Source organism: Ranitomeya variabilis, chromosome 1, assembly GCF_051348905.1.
Source record: "Ranitomeya variabilis isolate aRanVar5 chromosome 1, aRanVar5.hap1, whole genome shotgun sequence".
In the NCBI taxonomy this organism is placed as follows: Eukaryota; Metazoa; Chordata; class Amphibia; order Anura; family Dendrobatidae; genus Ranitomeya; species Ranitomeya variabilis.
Window position 1 is genome coordinate 377,342,540 of NC_135232.1, and position 27,905 is coordinate 377,370,444.

At 40.5% G+C, this 27,905-nt stretch overlaps 1 protein-coding gene across 3 annotated transcripts in view; it reads right to left on the reverse strand.

The window, feature by feature from the left end:
- PCSK5 (proprotein convertase subtilisin/kexin type 5) overlaps positions 1–27,905 on the reverse strand; it is a 738,778-nt gene that overhangs the window by 248,797 nt on the left and 462,076 nt on the right. For all 3 annotated transcript variants that reach the window (XM_077249026.1, XM_077249027.1, XM_077249028.1), the window contains exons 13-15: positions 12,016–12,152; positions 997–1,140; positions 561–663 (exon numbers count right to left, since the gene is read on the reverse strand). In XM_077249026.1, coding sequence (XP_077105141.1) covers positions 561–663; positions 997–1,140; positions 12,016–12,152 — 384 coding nt within the window. The remainder of the gene's footprint in view (positions 1–560; positions 664–996; positions 1,141–12,015; positions 12,153–27,905) is intronic.

A 27,905-nucleotide genomic window follows, 5' to 3' on the forward strand; every position in this document is an offset into this window, starting at 1 on the left:
TTAACAGTAACCTACACAATACTTCCTCTGCTTGGTCCTATATAATGCCACTGACAGGTTTCCCTTTAATATAACTGACACATAGGCCAACCTCCCCTAATTATCGAATTTTGCTTAAGACTGTGCAGAATAACTAGTTATATCCTCTTAATATGCTACATTGATAAAGGGTAGACAATAAAACAAGGTGAGGAAAGTGAACAAAGGTGATGAGAAAAGTATATTTTGCTTTTTTATGGGGAGAGGTGTAACTTAAAAGGGAAGTTAAATCTTAGGGATTTGAAAAAGCAAGTTATATCTGACCATCCATGTTCTCTTCATTTGTTCTATATCTTGGCAAATTTCCTAACATGTTGTATTACCAACAGGTAGTGACAAAAATGTTGCCAATGCAGACAGTTGGTGGTGGTTTGGGTTTGAAGTTTTGTACAGTTTTTATAGAAAACGGTCTTGAATAAGAACTTTAATGTTAACAGTCGCAGGATCATCTGACCTTAGTCATTTTAGTTTATTTTATAAAAAAGAATTGCATAGTTCTAATCTAGATGTAATCGGTGTACCTTGTGTTGTTTTTTGCCTTATAATAATAGTGGAGACAGTCAGTGCAATGATGAGGTCCTGGACCATCACAGCCCACTTCACTACATTCAGCATCGCATGGGCCTAGAGTAAGATAAAGTTTATATAGTTATTTATATGTGTCATACAAAACATCTAACAAGACTACAAATTCAATTCAGCCTGGGAGCATTTTAAAAAGTTGACAGCAATGCCCTAATGTAATGGTGCCAATGGCATCACAAGTAATGGCAGTGTAGAAAACTAAAGGAGTTGCGAAACTATGACATTTTCAATATCGCTTCATGTATATAGAGTCTTCAAATTAGTAACTTATCAATGGCTTATTGTGTGACGGAATCATAAATACAAGGGGACCCATGCAAATTATAAGTAATCATCAATGAAGCAGATGTGTCCATCAAAGCTATGCCTCACCTGTGTAGTCATCAATATTGTACTCCTCTGATGGCTCCTCAACAGGGCTGGAGCGTACCCTCTCCACTTTAGGAAGATCATTTCTAGGGGAATATGGCTGAATAGAGGTACCGTATAATACCAAAGACCATTCCTTCAATTTTCCTTGGAGATACAAACAACACATTGGCTTGCTATTAACAAATATAATTGTAAGTACAAGAAAAAAAAAGAAGTCACACAACCTAACCAACTTCACTCTGTACAAGGAGCGTATATAAGAAAATAACAACAAGGTGAGCTGTAGTATCCAGAAGTGTTCGGTGCACCATTCTATATGACCAAACAAGTAACCCAGGGCGTAGCTGCAGCTACAACATATCTGATTCACGAGACATACAGTTTGGTTGTAAATGTACAAAATTAATCATTACAATAGGTTTTTCTGCAAAATATACTTGAAAAACCTAAGTTACCTTTGGAAACTACCCGATGAGAATGAAATATAAGTACTTGATCAACAAAATTCAGATAATCCGCCCCTTAAACATCCCCTATTTTTAGTTTCTTATTTAAAGTTGTTTCCCCAATTTTAATTTTAGATTTTTTTCCAGTAATCTATACAATCTAATTCTATCCTACTTCAATATAATGCAACTCTGTTTCCAACCACATTCTAGCCCAAACTAATAAAAAATGGTTAAATAGTTCAAGATTAAATGGTATCTCTCCGAAAAAAAAGGAATTGAGCAATAGATCCTATCATTCTGTTTATATATCTGGCATACAAACCTATGCTCATTTATGGGTAGGTTCACAAGGCTGTCTGAAAAATTGTTAAGCCCCCGTCTCACTAAGCGAGATCGCTAGCGAGATCGCTGCTGAGTCACAAGTTTTGTGACGCAACAGCGACCTCAGTAGCGATCTCGCTATGTGTGACACGTAGCAGCGACCAGGCCCCTGCTGTGAGATCGCTGGTCGTGTCGGAATGGCCTGGACCTTTTTTTGATCGTTGAGGTCCCGCTGGGTAGCACACATCGCTGTGTTTGACACCGATCCAGCGACCTCGTTGACGACTCAGACACTGAATCGTCATAATAGCTCCCATGTGACATCGTTGTACAGGTCGCTACAGGTCGCTGGTGAGATGTCAAACAGTGAGATCGCAGCAGCGATCGTTGGAAGATCTCACTGTTTGACATCTCACCAGCGACCACATAGCGACGCAGCAACGATCCCTGACAGGTCGTATCGTTGTCGGGATCGCTTTAGCGTCGCTAAGTGAGACGGGGCCTTTAGTTTCATCCAGAAACCTTGGACGATTTTTTTCTCACCTGTGATCGGTATGTAGTCTACATATAATCCTCATGCAATGTGTTTTCTATAAATAATTCACAAGACCATTTACAGCTTCCAATGTTAAAGAATTGCAATGTATCTGTAAAAATTCGACGCTATATGTATGGCCTCCATTTTTTGTGTGTACCCATAGACTTGGATGGATGAGTTTCATTCCATTCATGGAAGAAACTAGTGCGGGCTGCACTTATTTCACAAGCAGAATTGGTCTGTGAAAAATTGAATAACATGTAAAAGTGAGTTCTGTATTTTTCTTTACAGAACTTGGACTGAAAAAACGTTTGTGTGAATGAGCGCATAGAGGCAACAAATAACTTCTGCATGCTTCCATTACCAACTTCTTCTTGGTGAAATACTGACTATATGTAGGTAATAACTTGGAACATATGGAAGGAAACATGACTGCAGGTAAGTGGAGAGTTACTTGGAGTTTTTCATTTGCCAGTTCCTGGCCTTCACAGAATGGGCCTACTTATAGTTTCATTTGGGTCGTTGTAAAACCTGTTATACCTGATAATACTGTCCACACAAACAGGGGATACTGCGTACCTTGCCAGCTAAGGACCTATTATGGTGGGCCAGCATCACTTGGCACATCTGTCTCTCTTATATTGATTGCTCGGGCTATGTTGTGCAACCACTCCCTTTAAAAATGTTTTTAAAAAAGTTACGCTGCTAGGATCAGAGTAATTCCATTATTTCCTGATATTGAAACTGCTTTTCAAATTGACAATGAACCCATAGATGAATTCCTTCAGGGGTATAAATATTAAAATGGGGTTACTTCTGGGTGTGTTTCATTCCTTTGCTAGATAAAATTATTCAAGCTGAATTTATGGCCTAAAAAGCCACATAAGTCTCCTTTCCTTTTGAGCCCCACTGTTTGCTCAAGCTACAGATTAGGGAATAAATGGGGATATTTTTGAGGACATGAGAAGTAGCGCTGTAAATGTTGGGGTCCATTTCCTCACTTATGTATGAAGAATGTGTCAAAAAATAAAACTTTATGTGGAGAACAAAATACATTTTTTTCACATTAATTTTGATTTAAATCCTTTAGTAAAATGTGGCCACAAAAGACTCATATCACCCACAAATTAGCTCTGTAAAGTGTGCATTTTTTTAAATCTGGGGTCCCCTTGTTGAGCAGTACATTATTCTGCGTGCTCTTATTCTTTGCAGAAGTGAAGAGAGCCTATAAATCCTTCCAGGTAAATTGATGGCCTAAGAAGCCATACGGTGCTCCTTATCGTTTGCGAACCATTGTTGAACTAGATGATGATGGCCTAAACTGGGGCATTTCTGGGCACAGGAGAAAAAGCGCTATCAATGTTGGGGTATGTAGTCTCATATGCATGTGTCTTGCATGAAAAATGTCCAATAATGAAATAATTGTGACAAAAAATATCAAAATGACATCTTTGGACCAATTTTATATTAATTACTAAAAAATAAATAAATAAATAAAATGGCGGGCCAAAATACTTTTTAATACATTGAGAGGCATAGTTTTCAAAATTGGGTAATTTAAGGGGGGTCTGAATAAAAATTTACTTAAAATAACTTCTAAATTTGCAGATAAAATTGTCAGCTATGTTAAATATTTAAAAATATATATTTTTTACTTTGTTGCAGTGAAAAAAAAGTAGACATGGAAATATAAATTTGCGTGTGTTTTTTTTTGTACATTCGTGCTGAAATATGAAAACAAAATCAATTACCCCAAGCAGGCTTTGTCTCTAAAGGGTTAAATAAAATGCTTCCAAAAACTCTTTGCTAATAAGGGCGCCAAGGATACACTTGGCTTTGCTGATATTTTAACCTCATCTCTACAGACATGGGCAGGTAAAGGCCAAATGATACATAATATTCATGCTTTTTCATTTCAGCTAGGGGCCATCTATTGGATAATAATAATAATTTCTTGTTTTCCTCATACAGTTACAGCATTAGCATACAGTTGATGCTAGAATATGTATAACCCTACAGTAATGAGGGTAGAGGTTACTTCATGGAGTGAGGCTTGGAGGTCACCACTAGCACATTTCCTACAGGATAAGCCGGAAACCAACCTTCCAGTAGCAAGTGGTTTAATTAAAAGAGAAATTAAAATGTCAAAATGAATAATTTGCAAAGAAAGAAACTCCAGTTCTACAATGAGTTTACAAGTTAATTGTATTAGATTAATAAGGATCGGCACTAACTTTAATCTAATCTATGAAGAAAAAAAAGATTTTGCCTAAAGAAAATAGCTTTCCAAGTGGAGGTGAAATGTTCTTTCTAAAGTCAAGTGTGAAGTTATAATGTCATTAAAAGTATACTTGCAAGATAATAAATGCTACCCTTGATTGACTCTTAAAAGAGATTCAATTATCTCTTTCCAACTTCTTTGCTCCTTCTTTACCAGTTCTCATGGTGACCTCAGAAGTCTGTGTATAAGTTTCTTCATACTGAGTAATAATAAAGTGACAATCGAAGGTCTGTTTATTTTGTTATTATAATTACGGTATGTCAAATCTCAAAATGAAATATTTACTGTAAATGTTTGAAAGTTTTATTACGATTTCTTATTACTTTACACGTTATGTCACTTTCACGCTTTTCGGCTTAATGTGGTTCCGAACTTTCACTCAAAGGTAAACTTGGATCACAAACTTTGGCTCTTTGAGATACAGGGTCTTATTTTGGGAGTCTGTTGTTTTTACATTGGGAGTTGCTTCATTCTATTTCTATTGTGCTTTTATATATTCTTATGAATATAATGTGAATCGCGATAGTCTCAATAATGATTGTCGTACTGATAAATTTACTAAATCTTTCTGAAGTGTTTTGTTGCATAGTCAATAACATTCAGCTCCTCAGATTATGTGTTAAGTAAATTTACAATTATACGCCATCTCTCCGAATTGTTACATGCAGTTTTTGTGACAGAGTTTTCTTTTCACATGGTGAAAAACAAAAGAGAGAGAAGCCATGAGTCTTTTTGCGGTTGAATCTATTCCTGCCTTTTAGGCCATGGTCACACTATCAATATTTGGTCAGTATTTCACATCCGTATGTGTAAGCCAAAATCAGCTGAAGAACAATCAGAGAAAAAGTATAATAGGCTACGTTCACATTAGCGTTCTGCGCCGCAGCGTCGGGCGCCGCAGCGTCGCCGCATGCATCATGCGCCCCTATATTTAACATGGGGGCGCATGGACATGCGTTGCACTTGCGTTTTGCGACGCATGCGTCACTGCGGCGCACGCGTCATGGCGCAGAGGACGCAGCAAGTTGCATTTTTTGTGCGTCCAAAATCAAGCAAAAAAAGGACGCATGCGTCGCAAAACGCAGCGTTGTGCATGCGTTGTTCCTGCGTTGTGCGTTGCGTCGCCGACGCTGCGGCGCACAACGCAAATGTGAACGTAGCAATAGAAACACGTGCACCAATTTTGCATTTATGACCTACTCCTGGTTTTGGCTTACAGATACTTACAGATATTGAGGGAAAATACTGTTGAAATACTGATAGTGTGACCATGGCATAACTCAATACACTTTTACAAAAAAATTGAATGTGTGATTGATTCCAGCTTGAGACTCTCAAATTGTTAAATTTTGATTGGTATTTTAAATCAAAAGTTGAAGATCCAAGAGAACTGAAGATATCAAGAACTACTTTTTGTGTTGTTGGCTATATCTGCTTCAATACATATTGTCTATACAGAGAAGTTGCACATATAAGATGTATAAATTAACTTGTATCTAATTTATTTAACTTTTTTGATGATGACGCATGGTAGAAATATATACACTATTCCCCTAAAACTCATTATTACACAGCTGTCCCAGGTATCCCAGGCTCCACTTCTTTCTCCTGGGTTCACTGCCTTCTATTGTGCTCCACATTGAGTTTGCGAATTGCCTGGTGTGGATAGGTGATGCCCTCTGCCAAGGTCTATTTATGGCTATCTAAGACACACCTGTGTCTTAGGATTAATACTTATGTGTTCAGTTTGTTTGGTGTGCGCCACCTTCAGCTCCTACTGGATTCACTTCGCCAGACCTTTCCAACCCTGAATTGTCTCTTCCTTGTTGGTCGATCCTCTGCATTACTTTCCCTGGATTCGCCCCTTGGTTTCAGGAAGCTACTGTGCTGTTGTTGGACACTGATCATATTGAACCTTTGTTCCTTTGCTATGCTTGAGATTCCTCTGTCTTACGTGATTGCTACTTCTGACTTGCCTGCATCCTCTCTGTCCCTGTGGTCTCCAGGAGGTGACGGTTCTTCCTCAACATGTGCCTTCCTGCCTGCTGTACTAATGCCCGATGCCCATGTGCCCACCCGGACCTGAGACTTAGGTTCACCTGGTGAGGTGGATCCGCTGACCCTCAGCATGCATAGCAAGAGAAGAAATTGAGCTCAGACATGTCTAACATGTTGAACATGACATTACATTCTACACTAATGTGCATACAGTAGCATGTAAAAATTTGGGCACACATGGTCAAAATTAGTGTTATTGTGAACAGTTAAGCAAGTTGAAGATGAAGTGATCTCTAAGAGACCTAAAGTTAAAGATGACACATTTCCTTTGTATTTTAGGCATATATATATTCATTTTTTACATTTTAAAAATTGTAAAAAGAAAAGTGGGTTGATGCAAAAGTTTGAGCACCTTGCATGGTTAGTACATAGTAGCACCCCCTTTTGAAAGTATCACAGCTTGTAAACGCCTTTTGCAGCCAGCCATGAATCTTTCAATTCTTGTTTGAGGGATTTTCATCCATTCTTCCTTGGAAAATTCTTCCACTTCTGTGAGATTCTTGGGTCATCTTGCATACACTGCTATTTTGAGGTCTAGCCACAGATTATCAATGATATTCAGATCAGGGGACTGTGAGGGTCATTGTAAAACCTTCAGCTTGCACCTTTTGAGGTAGTCAAGAAGGGGTTAATCCATTCTTCCCTCTACCCGTGAAATGTTCTCCCATGCCATTGGCTGCAACACAACCCCAAAACATGATTCATCCACGCCCATGCTTAATGGTAGGTGAGATGGTCTTTTCCTGAAATTCTGTGCTCTTTTTTCTCCTCACATACCTTTGATCATAGTGGTAAAAGAGTTCTATTTTAATTTATTCGGTCCACAGGACTTGTTTCCAAAATGCATCTTTGTTGTTTTTAGTTCTTTTGCATACTTGTGATGCAAAATTTTATGGTGAAGATGTAGGAGAGGTTTTCTTCTGATGACTCTTCCATGAACACCATATTTGTGCAGGTATCTCTGAACAGTAGAACAATGTACTACAACTCCAGACTCTGCTAAATCTTTCTGAAGGTTTTTTGCAGTCAAGCGTGGGTTCTGATTTGCCTCTCTTGCAGTCCTATAAGCAACTCTCACTGAAACTTTGATTGGTCTTCCAAACCTTATCTTGATCTCCACTGTTACTATTAACTTCCATTTCTTAATTACAATTCAAACTGAAGAAAGGGCAATTATCTTCTTATAGCTTTCTGTTTTGTGGTCCTCCACCATTTTCATTTTCAGAGTGACAGGCAGCTGCTTACAAGAAACCATGGCTGCTTTTCTGGCACAAGGTATGGCTGCATGGTCACCTCATGCAACCATGCAGCCTGCCATCTAGATGTAGCAGAGCTAGACCCATCATGGGACAAAAGGATTATCATTGTCTCTGTGGAAAGGTGAGGAATATTGTAGTTTTTTATTTTAACTGAACCCCTTTAATCTTCATTCTTGGTACACCGAAAGCTTGGTGTTAAATTTATCTGGTCATGACTGCAGTTATCAACATGACACATAAGGCCGTAAGTTGCTCCTGCTGCTGTGAGCATCCTCTATTACCTAAACATGCAACCATGACCTGCAGTAATTCCAGACTTGTGTCCCATTGTGCACATCTGGAATGTTGTTTGTCAGCAATTGTCAGCAATGGATTTTGATGATTTGTGAGCCCATGAACATTCAGCAGAGTATTCCTCAAGACAACCATTAATAACCTCACTGATAGAAGCCAAAGTGTGCGTGTTTTTCTACATTTGGCACTCATACTCCTTACTGAATAAATCATAATGTTTTGAAAAATCTGTTTCCATTTTTTCATCATTTGCATATCATTAATGTGTATAGATCCTGTGATATCCATAACTCAATTACTCATCCTTCTTGGTGTTGCAATTTCAATGCTGAGGAATACATAGTAGGAAACACACATGCCTGTCTATATCTTACAATTATATGTAGATTTTTCAACTTCAATTAACAGAGGTTTATGTAGTCATGATGAGATCAGAGGACAGGATGTAGAGACGGCCAAATAAATACCGCAGCTTATACAGATAATACTAACTTCATAGCACCTGATTGTACCAAGCTAAATGTTATCCAAACAGTACATATACAAATGTAACCTCTCCTCTGGAGACAAAAATGGTTGTAAAAATATTTTATTTTCAGATACTATCAGCCCCAGCTGAATTAGACTTTGTGTATGTAACAATAAAGTATACCAGAAATATGTAATGAGGCTACATGTGCCGTGGCCCAAGGGATATTATAATACAGATAACAGCAGGAGGACAAAAAGAGCAAACTGATTATATCTAAAAGATATCATATCATTTTATTATATCATAGAAAAGGTAAAATGTCACAACAATATATAGAACACCAAAAAACAATGCAGACTGTTATGAACTCCACCCACACCTATCCCCACCCCACATATACACTTCAGTCCCTGGAAAAATAAATAAAGGTCCAAAGACCGTAACTCAGGAAAAAGATGCAAAGATCCAAACATGGACGTCAGGGAAGCAGATGATCGAGAATAAAGTTACACCCGTCTATCTAACATCTAAGGTGCAATAGTGCATGGCAAGAAATGCAGTGCTTACCAACAGATGAGTGGAAACAAGGAGGGGGGTGGATGGAGGGTCCCGACGCGCGTTTCGCGGCAGCTAGACGCCGCTTTCTCAAGGAAATGTGTCTCAGGTCCCTGCAGGACCTTCTAATAACCCCATGAACTTAGTCACATGGCCTGTAAGCGCTGCATTTCTTGCCATGCACTATTGCACCTTAGATGTTAGATAGACGGGTGTAACTTTATTCCCGATCATCTGGTTCAGGCATGCTGCTTCCCTGACGTCCATGTTTGGATGCACTATCTTTTCCCTGAGTTACGGTCTTTGGACCTTTATTTATTTATTTTTCCAGGGACTGAAGTGTATATGTGGGGTGGGGATAGGTGTGGGTGGGGTTCATAACAGTCTGCATTGTTTTTTGGTGTTCTATATATTGTTGTGACATTTTACCTTTTCTATGATATAATAAAATGATATGATATCTTTTAGATATAATCAGTTTGCCCTTTTTGTCCTCCTGCTGTTACCTGATACTGTTTGGAGCTGATCTTTGATTTGGGTTTGCAGACAGATATTCTCTGCCACCCTGGTCTCTAAGTATGTACATGGGATTTTGGTTGCTATTAGATATTATAATACAGTTCATCTTCAAAATTTATTAGAACAATATCTGTGAACTTTCTGATGCCAAACTGTACATTTTAATAGGACTTTCCATTTACATGATTAGATGAGCTTGGCTGCTACAGAATAAAGTATGTGCATCATATGTAAATAACATGAAATTACTGACGGAAAATAGCTATTAATGGGAACCTGATAGCTGATACATGCTGTCAGATCCACAGGCAGCATGCAGCAGGCACTGACTGTATGATCTCAGCCAAGCATGTTTAACTCTGAGACGCTGGGGCATTTCAGAGAAAAACACTATAAAAGCTGCTGGGAACTGAGCTGCGCAGTTGTTCCCGCCTTCTGCCCTGGAGTGACAGGTCTCCCCCTATATGCGCACATAGGGAATGACCTATCAATCCAGTGCAACGGGCAGTGAGAAGCCTCCGGGCACTTGCCTGTCTGACTAATTGCCAATGAGACTCAGTCCCCAACGACTTTTACATAAAGTAAGTTTTTCTTTGAAACACCGCTGCGATTCAAGCTTACCTGGCTGAGATAATACAGTCGGTGTCAGATTCATGCTGTCTGTTGATCAGGCTGCATGTATCAACTGTCAGAGCCTCTTTATTAGTTATTTTCCATCATATTTCAAGTAACTTCATGTTATTTCCATATTATTATTATTTTTAATTGCTATAAGGAGTGCAATTTTTACAATGGGGTGATTTGTCTTGTGCTTCTAATATATTGGCCCTTAAAGGCACGGCTCAGTGGTTTGCACTGTTGTTTTGCAGCACTGGGGTCCTGGGTTGAAATCCCACCAAGGACAACATCTGCAAGGAGTTTGTATGTTCTCCCCGTCTTTGTGCAGATTTCCTCCTGGTTCTCCGGTTTCCTCCCACACTCCAAAGACATACTGATAGGGAATCTAGATTGTGAGCCCCAATGGGGACAGTGATGATAATGTGTGTTAAGCACTATGGAATATGATAGTGTTATATAAGCAACCCATAAAAATTAAATAACGGAATCGACCTCCAGACCAAAAAAAATTCTGAAAGTCTTTCTACATTTTAAAAATTCCTGTTAAAATTTAAAATCTAATGTTCCCAACAAATTAATGGAAGTATTAAAAAATTATGGCAATGTAAAATAGACATATAGGAAATTTTAATTATTAACTATAATCTGTGGTTAGACTATTTTAATGACAGGTACATTAAGCACTATGGGACACAGACAGAAGAGGCTTATGTGCAGGAACAATGTATGGCCCCTTTGTAGTCAAACAGCTCCTCAAATGCACAATTCCATCTGCTTTGGAAGTTGAGCCCCTGTGTGGCTGCACAGTATTTTACATCAGTATGTGTAAGCCAAAACCAGGAGTGGAACAATTAAGAGGAAAAGTATCATAGAAACACATGCACCACTTCTGTATTTATCACCCACTCCTGGTTTTGGATCACAGATACTGACGTAAAATACTGACCAAATACTGAACGTGTGAATGTGGCCTTACAATAAGTGTTAGAGACTGGTTCCGGCTATGTAATAGAGTTGGTTTTGTTTTTGTACATAATAAATATTGGACAGGAAATAATTTTTAAGGATAATTTAATTTTGGTGATGTAAAAGTCAAAAGTCTGAGTATATGTAGTAAGAGAAAAAATGAAATGTATAAAAGCAATTCAGACGTGGAAGTTAGTCAGAACAGGTGTTATGCCTCGCAGACTAGAAGCAGACATCTTGGAAACAATAGGGCGCTGAAAAAATGCAATATATCAGAAATATGCATCATTTTTAATTATACAATGATTAGGCCTTAGTGTCATAAACAGAAAAAAATCCTGATGTAGTCAAATGGTTTAACTATTGTGTAGTACAATGTTGTGAACGAAAACTGAATGAGAGATGATTTTTCTTTGGTTGCTGCCTATATCTCACACTATAAAGGAGGTGAAGAGCAAGTGAGCAGGAATGACTCAACAATCAAATCTAACAACCTAAAATAATCCAAAGCTTAACCTGTAAAATTCTAGGCCATATTACCAAGGCATTGCTAAATATAAAACTGTATAAAACGCGGCAAACCTCTAGACATACGCTGAGATGGCATGGCGTCAGTCTGATATTTTATAGTAAAATATTATGTTTCTTTTGTATCTGCAGTGCTAGTTTTTACACCTAAAGATCTTTACCTGGTGTCTTGAAGTTTCTCAGTTGGGATGGGGTATCATAGATCTCCAGTATCCAATCTCCAGAAGCTTTTTCACCCCAACAATGTGTTGTCATAAACTCCCAATTCTTAAATCCTTCCATGGAATGGTCAAATAGCCTAAGGATTATTACAAGAAAATGGTTACTGCGGTACATGTAAAAGTGATTACGTGCAGCACAAGTCAAGAGACAAGCTCCATCATTTCAAATATAAATGTGTGTAGGTACAGGGAGAGACTCGGCAGTCAAGCAATGCCGAGCATGGAAAGCCCGACGCAACTCTTCCCCCGTAACCAGTCCGCATAGACACCTTTTTCTCTTCTCGCTGTTCAAATTATGCTTTCTCTGAAATGCTAATAATTATTAGAGCAAAACATGGATATTTGCAATGATGGAGCCTATTCCTGATTCATGGTTGCCTTTAAGGCCACGTTCACACGTTCAGTATGTGATCAGTATCTGTAAGCCAAAACCAGGAGTGGAACAGCCAGAGGAAAAGTGTAGTAGAAACACGTCACCACTTCTGTATTTATCACCCTCTCCTGGTTTTGGCTTACAGATACTAATGAATGTGAATGTGGCCTAAAACAAACATTTTCATATTTATTCTGATCTTATTTCCCAAATCATAAAATCCTACTTATCAGTGATCACTATATATTTATGTTGTGCTTTCTAACACACAGAGGAGATCTATTAGTTTGATTTGCAACAGATTTCCCTGTTCTGCACAACATATTTTACTTTGTTTGATTTTGTGCCTTTCCCATCAATCAAAGCACAAGAATTTTACTGTAAATTACACCAGAAATTGTGACACTATATGGCTGAAATCTAAATTTTGCATGTGACAGAGAGGCCTGCATGCTCACTCAGGCACCAGGACCCCATTGCAACTTGGGCTTGATGGCTCATTTTTAAGTGAGAACTGAATTTTCATTTTTTTGCTGGGAGCCCTCAATTAAACTGTAAACTAGGTTTTAGAAACTGCTTAAATATCAAATAATTAAATTTGCAATTCCATTTAGCAATAATGCATTTGTTTTTTCAGATATATATTCCCCGGTCTCAATTAAAATTGAGTTTTATATCTCCACTCAGCAGGAGTTTTACTCTAAAGAACAGTGCATGAAAAGTAAGATAAATGCCAGAATGCACAATAGATTAACAAAAATTAAATGAATACTCATTTTGTATAAATTACAATGAAGTTTAAGAAAAATTCTAAAACCGCATAAATGCAAAAAAAGTATGCTTGCTACACAATAGTGGACATGGGCACTAGGTTCCTTCTACTGTTAATACCATATCTTATTTTTATCAATGTAGTAGATCTGGATTCAATGTAGACCCTTTGTATTTAGATTCCTATTAGTTGACAGCTGCAGATACGGCTTGCCCACGAGTATAACTCTGCGTCATAATCTCAAAATGCGTTGGCCATGTTGGATTTTTTCAGTCAATGATAAAGCCAGTGTTTACAACATATCCAACTGGCCTTTGAATGATAAAAAACATTTAAACATTAATCATCCAATAGTCCAGGCAGTCCTGGACAGCATCCTGTGCCCGCCAGTCCAATTAGTCCACAGGCATATGGCCCAATCAGCTGTGGGCACATGGTGGATCATCATCAGGGTCTCAAAGCTTTGCAGATGTTCATCAACCTCTGTGATAGAATCATTAAACACCGGCACATCTTTGTAGCGGAAATTATTTCCTTGGTAGTGGGCTATCATGGAAGTAGAGTCCGGAGCTGGCACTAGGGGTATTGGAACTTCCAAAACTGATTCCATAACACAAGCTCCCTCCCCGCTTGAGGCTCACTCAGATGACACTCAAATGTCACTCTGATAGAGTTTGATCCCAGCGTCATTAGCATAATCGGCCCAATTCTCTTGCATGAGAGAATATATACTAGTTTGAGCAAACCCTAAGAAAGAAAGTAGTTTGCATTGATTACTGGCCAGTCAGAGCTGCGGTGGAGAAGGACCGGAGTGGCGCTATAAACAGTTGATGGTGTGGTGACCGGTTAGTATTTTACCATATAATCAGAACATACATTACTACTACCTAACCAGTGGTAAAATAAAAATAAAAAACCCCCACTGGTTCATTAAATTAGGTTTTTGTGTTCTATGTATGTTTTTTTAAAATTGGCAGTGTTTTCAGCAAGGCTTCTTATCATCAAAAACAGGATAACATTGGTAGGTAACACAGGTGCAAACACAGGATCCATCAATCACAATATGTAATTTCACACTGACCTGCTCCCCTTCCCTTCACAATAAACGTGAGGGCTTGTGCAGAGGACAAAACTTCAGATCACACTATAACCAATGTTAGACTTTGGGCCGTGCACATGTCCAATTTTTTTCCTTGGACGTCGGTCCCAGCGTCTTGCTCAGGCTCGTGGTATACGTTTGCTTACTGCTGGCTCTTCAGCCAAGTCTATGGTAATCAGTGATATGCAGGTGCAGCCTTGCGCTCTGGAGTCTAAGTCCAGAGATCATCTTACTGAGCATGTCTCTGATGTAGCATTTTCTTATTGGTGGTCGGACATTAGCTGCGCTGGTGATGTGGAAGCTCCGGGTTGGCCAGCGAGCGATGTCTTGACCGACTGGGCATGAGTGTTTGGGGTGGAGCCTAGCGTATAAAAGGCTCTCAGCGACGCATGCGCTAGTGTCATTTATGTTTTGGTGTGAGTGGGTTACTCTACCACTCTGTCTGCATGTTTGTGTGTGCCTGTCTATGCTCAAAGACTGCACACGTTAGCAGGCAGGTAGCACACTTATGCAGTTTCGGACCCATGGCTCTACGCCCGAGTCTCTAGTCTGCTACATGCTAAGGGTGCCGGTCAGGCATAAGTTCGGTAGCGCCAGTACTGGGCTAACTAGCTGCTTGGCTTAGCATCTGTTTCATTCATGTGTGCGGTTAGCATAGTTCAGTTACAGAGCAAGCTCAACCCTTATGCTTCCTCTTAGTAAAGGTAACAGGGTATTGTACCTAGCGTCATAAGAGTTCCTACTCTTGGCACAGCATCTGCTTCATTCATGTGTGCGGTTAGCACAGTTCAGTTAGAGCAAGCTCAACCCTTATGCTTCCTCTTAGTAAAGGTGACAGGGTATTGTACCTAGCGTCATAAGAGTTCCTACTCTTGGCACAGCATCTGCTTCATTCGTATGTGTGGTTAGCACAGCTTAGTTGCAGCAAGCTCACGTGCTAACATCCCTGTGATGTTAACAGGGTATAGTACTTATAATTCTTGATGCAGTACCTCTCTGAGAAGTAACTGAGCTTGGTACTCAGAACGAAGAATTTTTTTCTCTATCTTCTCCTCATCCGAGAGAATTGAATCACACTATAATCACATTTTGATCAGGCTGTGAGCAGAGTTTGATCAGAGTGTGATTTGCATAATCGACCTAATTTTCTCAGATGAGAGAATATTTGGTCGTGTGACCCTAGCCATACACATGATTATTAGACATTTCAATACAAAACCTAGGATTGGGGCCTACCATTTTGGCTCTGTACACTCTGTACATGTGTTGTTTCCTGAAACTACTGGATATTAAAGTGATTAAAAGCTCCAGTGGCCAGAGTGATAATATCAACATTTCTATTTTTAATTTTTAATACAGATTGTGTTATATTAAAAAATGCCAAAACACATTTAGCTCAAAAACCTGATTTAAACACTAGATCATTTTCTTACGAAAGCTCCCTTTTAAAGGATTGATTGCCTTTAAATGAATATATAAGTGCTTACTTTGTCGTAAAAATATGTATTTCTGGTCTAATAAAATTAATGTATCTGCACTTTGTCCAGGTCATGAATAAGCCCCGGTGAGTATTGCATTTAGCACGCTCCTCACATGCATTGAATTTCAAGCTACTCCATAGGGCTTTAGCCTGGAGGCTATGGGAGCCATAGTATCAGATCTGCATTTAGCCTGCGTTAGGAATGTGTTTTTGAAAGCACAACTCTGGGCACTACAGATATGGAGTTGCATAAAAAAATGGAACCAAAAGGGAATAATTAACATGTGAAGCCTGCAGGCAGCTCGATGACGCTTCCATAGAACTACTAATAACACAGGAAAAAAAATACTAGCTTCAGAAGAATAAACTTATTTGAGAAGTGCCAGAAAATAGGCACTTGCAACGTGATTGATCTCCTTCTGCCAGAATACTTCTGTGCAAATAATGGTTTCCAGCCCATAAAATGAGTGCTCTGTTACATAAGTGGTCTATACACGGGGGTAATGAAAGGGGAGACTTGCACAGGTTATTAACACTACATTTTAATTTGCATTTATAGTTATTGGCTAATCTTGTTTCAATTCCCCTTAACAGCTGTTTTCCTCTGGGCCTCTACTGTGATTCTCTTTAGCTGCTCCAGGTATGTAAGCTCTGTTCTATTGCTTTATATTATATTCTGGAGGATACTAAATTCACTGATGGGCATATGGCTTCATTCAACCCTTGTGCTAGAAAAATGCACACTGGTGAGACTGGTAGCAAATAAAGATATAGACATTCCTGGCATCATAATTGTGTTATTTCCCGTATTATTATTATAAGAATTAAGCTCATTTTAACTCTTGGTAACCATATAAATTATGTTTCAGATACTGTGATGTTTAGATCATAAGAAATCTACACTCCACAACATTGAATTTGCAAGACCAGGATGGAATGTTCATGAAATTATGGAAATCACTGGATCAATAAATATATTAATGATATGCAAATGATCAAAAAATGGAAACAACATTTTCAAAACATCTCGATGCAATCAGTATTGAGTATGAGCACCAAGCACATAAATACACACACTTACCTTGTCATGTTATCATGTTATTGAGTGTGTTAATGTTTGTCTAAGGAATGTCCTGCCATGCAGATTGCACCTGGACACACACATCATCAAGATCCATTGCTGGCAGCTCCTGTTTTCAATTGTTGTTAATGACGTCCCAGATGTGCTCAATGGTAGAAAAGTCTGGAAATGGTTGTTGAGCTATACTTAAGCCATGCAAACTGCTTACAATAGCATGAGCAACATGCAGCCTGACATTGTCATGTGGAAAAACTGCTTTAAAAAAATGGCTGTACAACTGGTTCCACCATGAAATAAATGTAATGCAATATATTTGAAATGAAGCCTAGAGGGGTTAAGTTACCACCCCATACCATATTTCTGGGAGAAGGACTGGTGTGACATTCCCACGTGATGGCCCTTGCATGAGCACATGGGACTCATACTCGATACTGAATAATTTGAGATGTTTAGAAAATTTTGTTTACTTTTTTATCATTAGTATATTATTAACATCCCTATCAATCCTGCGATTTCCATATTTTCATGACTTTTCCTTCTTGGTGTTGTAATTTCAATGTTGAGGAGTCTATATAATATGTTCAAAGATCCACTTATTTTCCAAAGTCTTTGTTAATATCTTTCAAGATAATTTCTACATGTTTTGTCTTCTTTGGCATTCTATATTGAGCATTTTTGCTCATTCTTACGTACGGTAATTCTGTACTCCATCTTGTGCTGATTTGACAATTCCAGTAGATTCATTCTGACTAGTCCTCCAGATTTCAATTGGCATGCAGACTCAGGTTGGTTGCATGTTTTTTTTTTTGTTTGTTTTTTATTCGGTGAGAAAAAGGAAATACGCGTCTGCCAAACAACTTTATGCTTATTTTCCTCAAGAAGCAACACATTTGGTATATTGAAATCTAAAATGCCTGAACCTTCTTACCCAAGATATTACCTCCATGGTAGAGTCAAGAGTTTTCTGGTCCTGCAAAAATCAAAAGGTTTGGTCTACTTACTGTACATCTAATGCAGCCCAAACACTTTAGCCAGATCTCATGTGAGCACTTGATCAGCCAACAAATATCTCTCCCGACTCATTTGTATACACAATAGGAATGGTGGTCTAAACATTCACGTGTTCTCTATGGGTAGAGCAGAACAAGTCATTGACAGACTCCTCTAGCAATGAAAGTTCAACCTACAGAACAATGCAAACTGCATGCTCTATCTCACCAACATAATCTGTGGGGGAGTTGGGAGTCCTCCACATATGCATTAGAAGGTTAGTGGTCCTTCTTCATTCGTCCGTTTCACCAGACCTTAATCTATAAAGAGCCTTAAGATTATAATGAATCGTAACAGTTTCCAGATGAATTTTGACAGCTGCCACTAATGAAAAAAGTATATGCAAATTTGCTTATGTTTCATGGAGATTTGAGATGTGTAATATTTCTAAAATCAGAATTTGAATTTAATGGGAAAGGAAAGGTAAGCACAAAGCAGAAACAGGCATTAGAGGAAGTCCAAACTGAGCAGCTGTTACATGGTCAATGTAACCAAAAACTGCCAAAACTGCAATGCCTCAATCTCTTGTAAAAGAAAAAGATCTTGGTTGCTATAACCAGTCACACAGTTTTGTGGGTAAAACAGCCGTTCCCCAAGTTATTGCTTGTTATATAATCGTCCACTTCATTTGGCTTGTTTATATGTTGCGCTGCATTTTTTTTCTGTACGTTTTTGCCACAGAGAAAAATGCAGCAATGTACAGCACCAGCAAAGTGAATGAGAATACTAAAATCTCATGCATATGCTACTTCTTTCTTTCCTTGCATATTTGAACCTGCAAAGCGTTTTTTCAGATCTGCAACATGTCGATTTGTCTAGCGTTTTTGCAGCGTTTTTGCAGCGTTTTACACCCAAGTGAAATTCAAAAAAATACACAAAAAAGTGACAAAAACTCTGACTTTTGCTAATGAAAAATCTGCTTGTGCAATGTGTGCACATACCCCTTCCCCAAACATTATGTCAAATGAAATGTAGAGATCAATTAATTACAATTTTTCAAACTTTAAAATCATGTATAATTCTATGATTGTAGATTTATTTTAGATGTTTAGTGTAGAGGAACACATGTAAGATAATAAGGAATACGACACTAAAGCTGCACAAATAAAAGAGGATTTCTGATGTTAAATATAGCACCAAATCACAATTTATCTATGATTCAAGTTTAGTTGACAAAACAGATGCTTCTTTTTGATGTAGATGGGATTGGGCAAGGACTGTGAAGATGAAGTAATGACTGGTGAACTAATGACTCTTGTTTTCTCCTTCATGAAAAAATTCCTGAGCTCCAAGGTTGGCGAGTTAAAGCACACGAAACACAGAAAATATAGAATAGCAGAATGTTCCCTCAAAAATGGGAAGAAGACCCGAGAAGGGCAATTGTGAGAGTTCTGTGCAACAATGGATATTACTGCCGCCAGTAATTTTTTCACTGTGTGACGTAGCATCTCATGGTGTTTGCATATTGCCAGTGGGTACATCTGACAGTCCCAGCATAATGAAGAACATATCACAGCTTGCCATGACATGTGGAAATATCTTGTAAAGGGAGTCTTATGTCACATGAAGAAACGTAAAGATTATACGGTATGTGCGCTAGTAGCTAATAATAGGGGCACTGGGGAATCCTCTCCAGGTAACAGCTCCTGAATATACAGGAACTCACATTGGTGGAAGACTATTCTTAGACAAACCATGTTCAAAGACGTGGATTTTGGCATGGATTCTGCACCAAAAGCCACATCAAAACCACTCAAAATAAACTTAAAGGGAATCTGTCACCCCAAAAATGGCCTATAAACTAAGGCCACTGGCATCAGGGGCTTAGCTACAGCATTCTGTAATGCTGTAGATAAGCCCCCGCTGTATCCTGAAAGATAAGAAAAACAGGTTATATTATACTCACCCAGGGGCGGTCCCGCTGAGGTCCGATGGGCATTGCGGTCTGTGTCCAGCACCTCCTAGCTTCATACGATGACGTCCTCTTCTTGTCTTCTTGCCACGGCTCCTGCGCAGGTGTACTTTGTCTGCACTGTTGAAGGCAGAGCAAAGTACTGCAGTGCGCAGGCGCAGGAAAGGTCAGAGAGGCCCAGTGCCAGCGCACTGCAGTACTTTGACCTCAACAGGGCAGACAAAGTACGCCTGCGCAGGAGCCGCGGCAGGAAGACAAGAGGACGTCATCGTATGAAGCTAGGAGGTGCTGGACCTGGACTGTGACGCCAATCGGACCCGGACCACAGCGGGACCGCCCCTGGGTGAGAATAATATAACCTGTTTTTCTTATCTTTCAGGATACATCGGGGGCTTATCTACAGCATTACAGAATGCTGTAGATAAGCCCTGTCATGATCTCTGCAGGCAGAGATCATAGCAAGCCTATTGAGGGACAAGCTCTCGGAAGATGGAACTATACTGACCATGAACTAAGCCTGCCGCGCAACTAGAAATAGCCAGGTAGCATTTCCTATTTATCGCTAGATGCCCAGCTCTGGCCTAAGACCTAAATAGCTAGCAGAGGGAAATATAAGACCTGGCTCACCTCTAGAGAAATATTCCAAAGAAGACAGTAGCCCCCCACATATAATGACGGTGAGTTCAGATGAAACAACAAACGCAGCAGGAAAATAGTCTTAGCAAATTTGAGGTCCGCTTACTAGATAGCAGAAGACAGATAGTATACTTTCATGGTCAGCAGAAAAACACTAACAAAACAACATCCAGAGATTACCTTAAACTCTGGCATTAACTCATAACGCCAGAGTAGCAATCCCTGATCAACGAGAGCTTTCCAGACACAGTAACAAAACTTCAGCTGTGAACTGGAACAAATAGGCAAAACAAAACATGGACAAAAGTCCAACTTATCTAGTAGTTGTCTAGAAGCAGGAACAAGCACTGAGAGGCATCAGATAACATTGTTGACCGGCAAGAAACCACCAGAGAAATGAGCTTAAATAGCGACACCCACTACTGATGGAACCAGGTGAAACAGGAAAGAGGATGACAAGTCCAATTCCACAAGCGGCCACCGGGGGAGCCCAGAATCCAAATTCACAACAGTACCCCCCCCTCAAGGAGGGGGCACCGAACCCTCACCAGATCCACCAGGGCGACCAGGATGAGCCCTATGGAAGGCACGAACAAGATCAGAAGCATGAACATCAGATGCATTGACCCAAGAATTATCCTCCTGGCCGTAACCCTTCCAGTTGACCAGATACTGGAGTCTCCGTCTGGAAACACGAGAGTCCAAAATTTTCTCCACAACGTACTCCAACTCACCCTCAACCAACACCGGAGCAGGAGGCTCAACTGAAGGTACAACAGGTACCTCATACCTGCGCAATAACGACCGATGAAAAACGTTATGAATGGAAAAGGACGCAGGGAGGTCCAAACGGAAAGAAACAGGATTAAGAATCTCCAATATTCTATAAGGGCCGATGAACCGAGGTTTAAACTTAGGAGAAGAGACCCTCATAGGGACAAAACGAGAAGACAACCACACCAAATCTCCAACACAAAGCCGAGAACCAACACGACGATGACGGTTGGCAAAACGCTGAGTCCTCTCCTGGGACAACTTCAAATTGTCCATAACCTGCCCCCAGATGTGATGCAATCTCTCCACCACCGCATCCACTCCAAGACAATCCGAGGATTCCACCTGACCGGAGGAAAATCGAGGGTGAAACCCCGAATTACAGAAAAACGGGGACACCAAGGTGGAAGAGCTGGCCCGATTATTGAGGGCAAACTCTGCCAATGGCAAAAAAGCAACCCAATCATCCTGGTCAGCAGAGACAAAACACCTCAGATATGTCTCAAGGGTCTGATTAGTCCGCTCGGTCTGGCCATTAGTCTGAGGGTGAAAAGCAGATGAAAAAGACAAATCTATGCCCATCCTAGCACAGAATGCCCGCCAAAATCTAGACACAAATTGGGTACCTCTGTCAGAAACAATATTCTCAGGAATACCGTGCAATCGGACAACATTCTGAAAAAACAGAGGAACCAACTCAGAAGAAGAAGGCAACTTGGGCAGAGGAACCAAATGGACCATTTTAGAGAAACGGTCACAGACCACCCAGATGACAGACATCTTCTGGGAAACAGGCAGATCTGAAATAAAATCCATCGAGATGTGTGTCCAAGGCCTCTTAGGAATAGGCAAGGGCAACAGCAGTCCGCTAGCCCGAGAACTACAAGACTTGGCCCGAGCACAAACGTCACATGACTGCACAAAGACTCGCACATCTCGTGACAGGGAAGGCCACCAGAAGGATCTTGCCACCAAATCCCTGGTACCAAAAATTCCGGGATGACCTGCCAATGCAGAAGAATGTACCTCAGAGATGACTCTGCTGGTCCAATCATCCGGAACAAACAGTCTATCAGGCGGACAACGATCCGGTCTATCCGCCTGAAACTCTTGCAAGGACCGCCGCAGATCAGGAGAAACGGCCGACAAAATTACTCCCTCCCTAAGGATACCTGTGGGTTCAGAATTACCAGGAGAGTCCGGGTCAAAACTCCTAGAAAGGGCATCTGCCTTAACATTCTTAGAACCCGGTAGGTATGACACCACAAAATTAAAGCGAGAAAAAAATAAAGACCAGCGCGCCTGTCTAGGATTCAGGCGTCTGGCAGTCTCAAGATAAATCAAATTTTTGTGGTCAGTCAATACCACCACCTGATGCCTAGCCCCCTCGAGCCAATGGCACCACTCCTCAAACGCCCACTTCATGGCCAAAAGCTCCCGATTCCCAACATCATAATTCCGCTCTGCGGGCGAAAATTTGCGAGAAAAGAAGGCACAAGGCCTAATGACGGAGCAGTCGGAACCTTTCTGCGACAACACTGCCCCAGCTCCGATCTCCGAAGCGTCAACCTCAACCTGAAAAGGCAGATTCACATCAGGCTGACGCAACACAGGGGCAGAGGCAAAACGGCGCTTAAGCTCCTGAAAGGCCTCTACAGCATGAGGGGACCAATTAGCAACATCAGCGCCTTGTCTGGTCAAATCAGTCAGTGGTTTAACGACATCCGAAAAACCAGCAATAAATCGGCGGTAAAAGTTGGCAAAGCCCAAAAATCTCTGAAGACCCTTAAGAGAGGAGGGCTGAGTCCAGTCACAAATAGCTTGCACCTTGACGGGATCCATCTCAATGGAAGAGGGAGAAAAAATATACCCCAAAAAGGAAATTTTCTGGACCCCAAAAACGCACTTAGACCCCTTCACACATAAAGAATTAGACCGCAGAACCTGAAAAACTCTCCTGACCTGCTGGACATGAGAGTCCCAGTCATCAGAAAAAATCAGAATATCATCCAGATATATTATCATAAATTTATCCAGAAAATCGCGGAAAATATCATGCATAAAAGACTGGAAAACTGAAGGGGCATTAGAAAGACCAAAAGGCATGACCAAATACTCAAAGTGGCCCTCGGGCGTATTAAATGCGGTCTTCCACTCATCCCCCTGCCTGATCCGCACCAAATTATACGCCCCACGAAGATCAATTTTAGAGAACCACTTAGCACCCTCTATACGAGCAAACAAATCAGTAAGCAATGGCAATGGGTATTGATACTTAACAGTGATCTTATTCAGAAGCCGATAATCAATACATGGTCTCAAAGAGCCGTCTTTTTTTGAGACAAAGAAAAACCCAGCTCCCAAGGGAGAAGAAGATGGACGAATATGTCCCTTTTCCAAAGACTCCTTTATATATTCCCGCATAGCAGCATGTTCCGGCACAGACAGATTAAACAAACGACCCTTTGGATATTTACAACCCGGTATCAAATCTATGGCACAATCGCACTCACGGTGCGGAGGTAACGACCCAAGCTTGGGTTCGTCAAAGACGTCTTGATAATCAGAGAGGAACTCAGGGACTTCAGAGGGAATGGACGACGAAATAGAAACCAAAGGTAAGTCCCCATGAATACCCTTACATCCCCAGCTCAACACAGACATTGCTCTCCAGTCCAAGACTGGGTTGTGAGACTGCAACCATGGCAATCCCAGTACCAAATCGTCATGTAAATTATACAGCACCAGGAAACGAATAATCTCCTGGTGATCCGGATTGATACGCATGGTTACTTGTGTCCAGTATTGTGGTTTATTATTAGCCAATGGGGTGGAGTCAATCCCCTTCAGAGGAATAAGAGTCTCCAAAGGCTCTAAATCAAAACCACAACGATTGGCAAAGGACCAATCCATAAGACTCAGAGCGGCGCCAGAGTCAACATAGGCGTCCGTGGCAATGGATGACAAAGAGCAAATCAGGGTTACAGACAAAATAAACTTAGACTGAATGGTGCCAATGGAAACAGACTTATCAAGCTTCTTTGTACGCCTAGAGCATGCTGATATAACATGAGTAGAATCCCCACAATAGAAACACAATCCATTCTTCCGTCTAAAATTCTGTCGCTCGCTCCTGGACAGAATTCTATCACACTGCATACTTTCTGGCGTCTTTTCCATAGACACCGCCAGATGGTGCACCGGTTTGCGCTCCCGCAGACGCCTATCAATCTGAATAGCCATTGTCATGGACTCATTCAGACCTGCAGGCACAGGGAACCCCACCATAACATCCTTAACGGCATCAGAGAGACCTTCTCTGAAAGTTGCCGCCAAGGCGCACTCATTCCACTGAGTAAGCACAGACCATTTACGGAATTTTTGGCAGAAAACTTCAGCTTCGTCTTGCCCCTGAGATAGTGCCATCACAAAATCTTGTAAATTTTGTACTTTCATGATGAGATTATTCAAACCCGCAGTTACACTCTGGAGATCCATTATTGTCAGGTGCACACAGAGCCATACAGAGATTAGGAGGAGAGAGAGAAAAAAGACTGCAGCAAGGCAGACTGGAGGAAAAAAAAAAAAAAAAATTCCAGCAGACTTCTTATAACTCTCCTTTCTCAACCTGGGTCTTTAACACTTTACAGGCCGGTCAAACTGTCATGATCTCTGCAGGCAGAGATCATAGCAAGCCTATTGAGGGACAAGCTCTCGGAAGATGGAACTATACTGACCATGAACTAAGCCTGCCGCGCAACTAGAAATAGCCAGGTAGCATTTCCTATTTATCGCTAGATGCCCAGCTCTGGCCTAAGACCTAAATAGCTAGCAGAGGGAAATATAAGACCTGGCTCACCTCTAGAGAAATATTCCAAAGAAGACAGTAGCCCCCCACATATAATGACGGTGAGTTCAGATGAAACAACAAACGCAGCAGGAAAATAGTCTTAGCAAATTTGAGGTCCGCTTACTAGATAGCAGAAGACAGATAGTATACTTTCATGGTCAGCAGAAAAACACTAACAAAACACCATCCAGAGATTACCTTAAACTCTGGCATTAACTCATAACGCCAGAGTAGCAATCCCTGATCAACGAGAGCTTTCCAGACACAGTAACAAAACTTCAGCTGTGAACTGGAACAAATAGGCAAAACAAAACATGGACAAAAGTCCAACTTATCTAGTAGTTGTCTAGAAGCAGGAACAAGCACTGAGAGGCATCAGATAACATTGTTGACCGGCAAGAAACCACCAGAGAAATGAGCTTAAATAGCGACACCCACTACTGATGGAACCAGGTGAAACAGGAAAGAGGATGACAAGTCCAATTCCACAAGCGGCCACCGGGGGAGCCCAGAATCCAAATTCACAACAAAGCCCCTGATGGCGGTGGTCTTAGTTTGTAGGCCATTTTTGGGCAAACAAAAAAATGCCTCATAGACAGAAACCTGTCTGATTTTTCTCCCAAAATATCCTCAATACACAACTCTCTGTGTGAACATAGCCTTACAAAAAAAAAAGTTTTAGAAAACCTCTTAATTAGCAACTTACTGGTCAAAGGGTGTGTTTTTGAGGAGTTTTTTACTTGCAGAATTGGTCCAAAAATGCTAGGGAATCCTAATGCCAGCAAAGTCAATAAGAATCCTGAAGTGCTGTGCAAATGATCAATATTTTTCTTTTCAGGATTTGCTGTGAGTTTAAATCCACAGCATGTCAATTCTTTGTCTTTTTTCATCGTGTTTTTCACCAATTGACTTGGGTTGAGTCAGTCAAGTCTGCAGCAAAACTGCAAGTATAAAAATGTTTGTGTAGTTGCTGAGTTTTTGCTTGCATTTTTACGGACTTTATATTCGCTGTTTCCCACTCTGTCATCTGTGTGACGGCGTGAGAAACACCGGTGTGGCTGTTCTGATCGTCAGCAACATTACCACCGGTAAGATCATGACCCTGCAAATGTGACTGACCCATGGTAAAAACCTTACCACAGGGCATCAGCGTTGGCTGATGAGACTACTACTCCCATCATGGTAAAAAGAAACAAACTATGGAACTGCACTTTCCTTGCAATTTCACCGCACTTGGAATTTTTTTTCTGCTTTCCAGTGCACGACATGGTAAAACCAATGGTGTCTTTCAAAAGTACAACTTGTCCCGCAAAAAACAAGCTCTCACATATTGACCTAAAAATAAAAAAAGTTATGGCTCTTGGAACAAGGGGAGCAAAAAACGAAAAAGGAAAAACGGAAAATGGTCCGGTGGTTAGGGGGTTAATGTGTGATAGGAAAAGAAACTGAAAATTGTTACTGATAGTAAATTAACTTTCCAGATAACTTGCTGTACAAAATGAACTTCACATCACATGCTGGAGGGTTAAATGGGGTATTCCAGTTGCAAGAAGTCCTCAATTTTAGATGTGTGAGAGTCAGACCGCTGAGACCCCCACGATTGCTGAGCAATGCCCTCGAATATTTCCGGCAGTTCTACTGGAATGGAAGGAGAGGCATACGAGCATGCATACTGACACTCCATTCAGACGGGGGACAACACTAATTATGGTAACCAGAATGCCCCTTAAAATAGTGCAAAGGCATACAATTTTGTAACAATCCTTTGTGCATCTTAATTTATTTTACGCATATTTATTTTTCCACAGCACTTTACATACATCATCGTTGTCCCCACTGGAGCGCACAATCAAGATTCCCTAAAGGATTTCTTTCCAGAGACAGCACTCAGACCAAAAATATGGTAGTGTGAATATAGCCTTTGGGTTCTGTAGAAGAATGTTCCAAATTTCTACTACACGTTGATTCCCCCTCCCTTTGCCGGCTTCATCTTTAACTTTACTACACAGCTGCCTGACAACAGCGAGCTAATTATTTCCAAGCAGATAACTTCTTGCATCTGTCCACCTTTCCTGAATACCAATCATTTGTAGAACTGAGCTGAATAAGGCACATTTATTAATTCCAGAAAGCCTTTTACCAGCAACCATGTTTGGGAGTTTATTTTTTGTTATGCTTGTTTTCAGTAGGATTGTTAGCGTCAAAGGTCCAGATCTTCGGCTTTATTTTTTATAAGTAAAGGCACTCAGGTGGAACGTTTTAGTTTTGAAGGGAGTACACAGTGGGCATATTAAGTATTGACGGGGTGAAACATGAAAACTAAAAATGAAATTCAAAACTTGTGAAGGGAGTATTTATGGGGTACAATGAAGGAGGCATTCATAGTTTTGAAGAGGGTACTCACAGGGCATTAATACTATCAAAGTGGGCACTCAAAGAAAATTATAGAATTTGAAGGGGACACTGTGTATTGTTAGTTTTGAAAGCGACACTCACGGTCAAAGGAGTACATGGTGGATCATTACTTTTATGGTGTCTATTACTGAGTGCAAAACGGGGTCTTATTTCTTTTTTTGGTAGCACAGTGAGTGCTTTCTTAGGGATATAGGTGTAATTAATACTGTTTAAGAGACAAAGGGCACTATTACTGTGTGGGGGCACAAAGGGCACTATTACTGTGTGGGGGCACAAATGGGGTACTATTACTGTGTGGGGCACAAAGGGGGTACTATTACTGTGTGGGGCACAAAGGGGGTACTATTACTGTGTGGGGGCACAAAGGGGGTACTATTAGCGTGTGTGG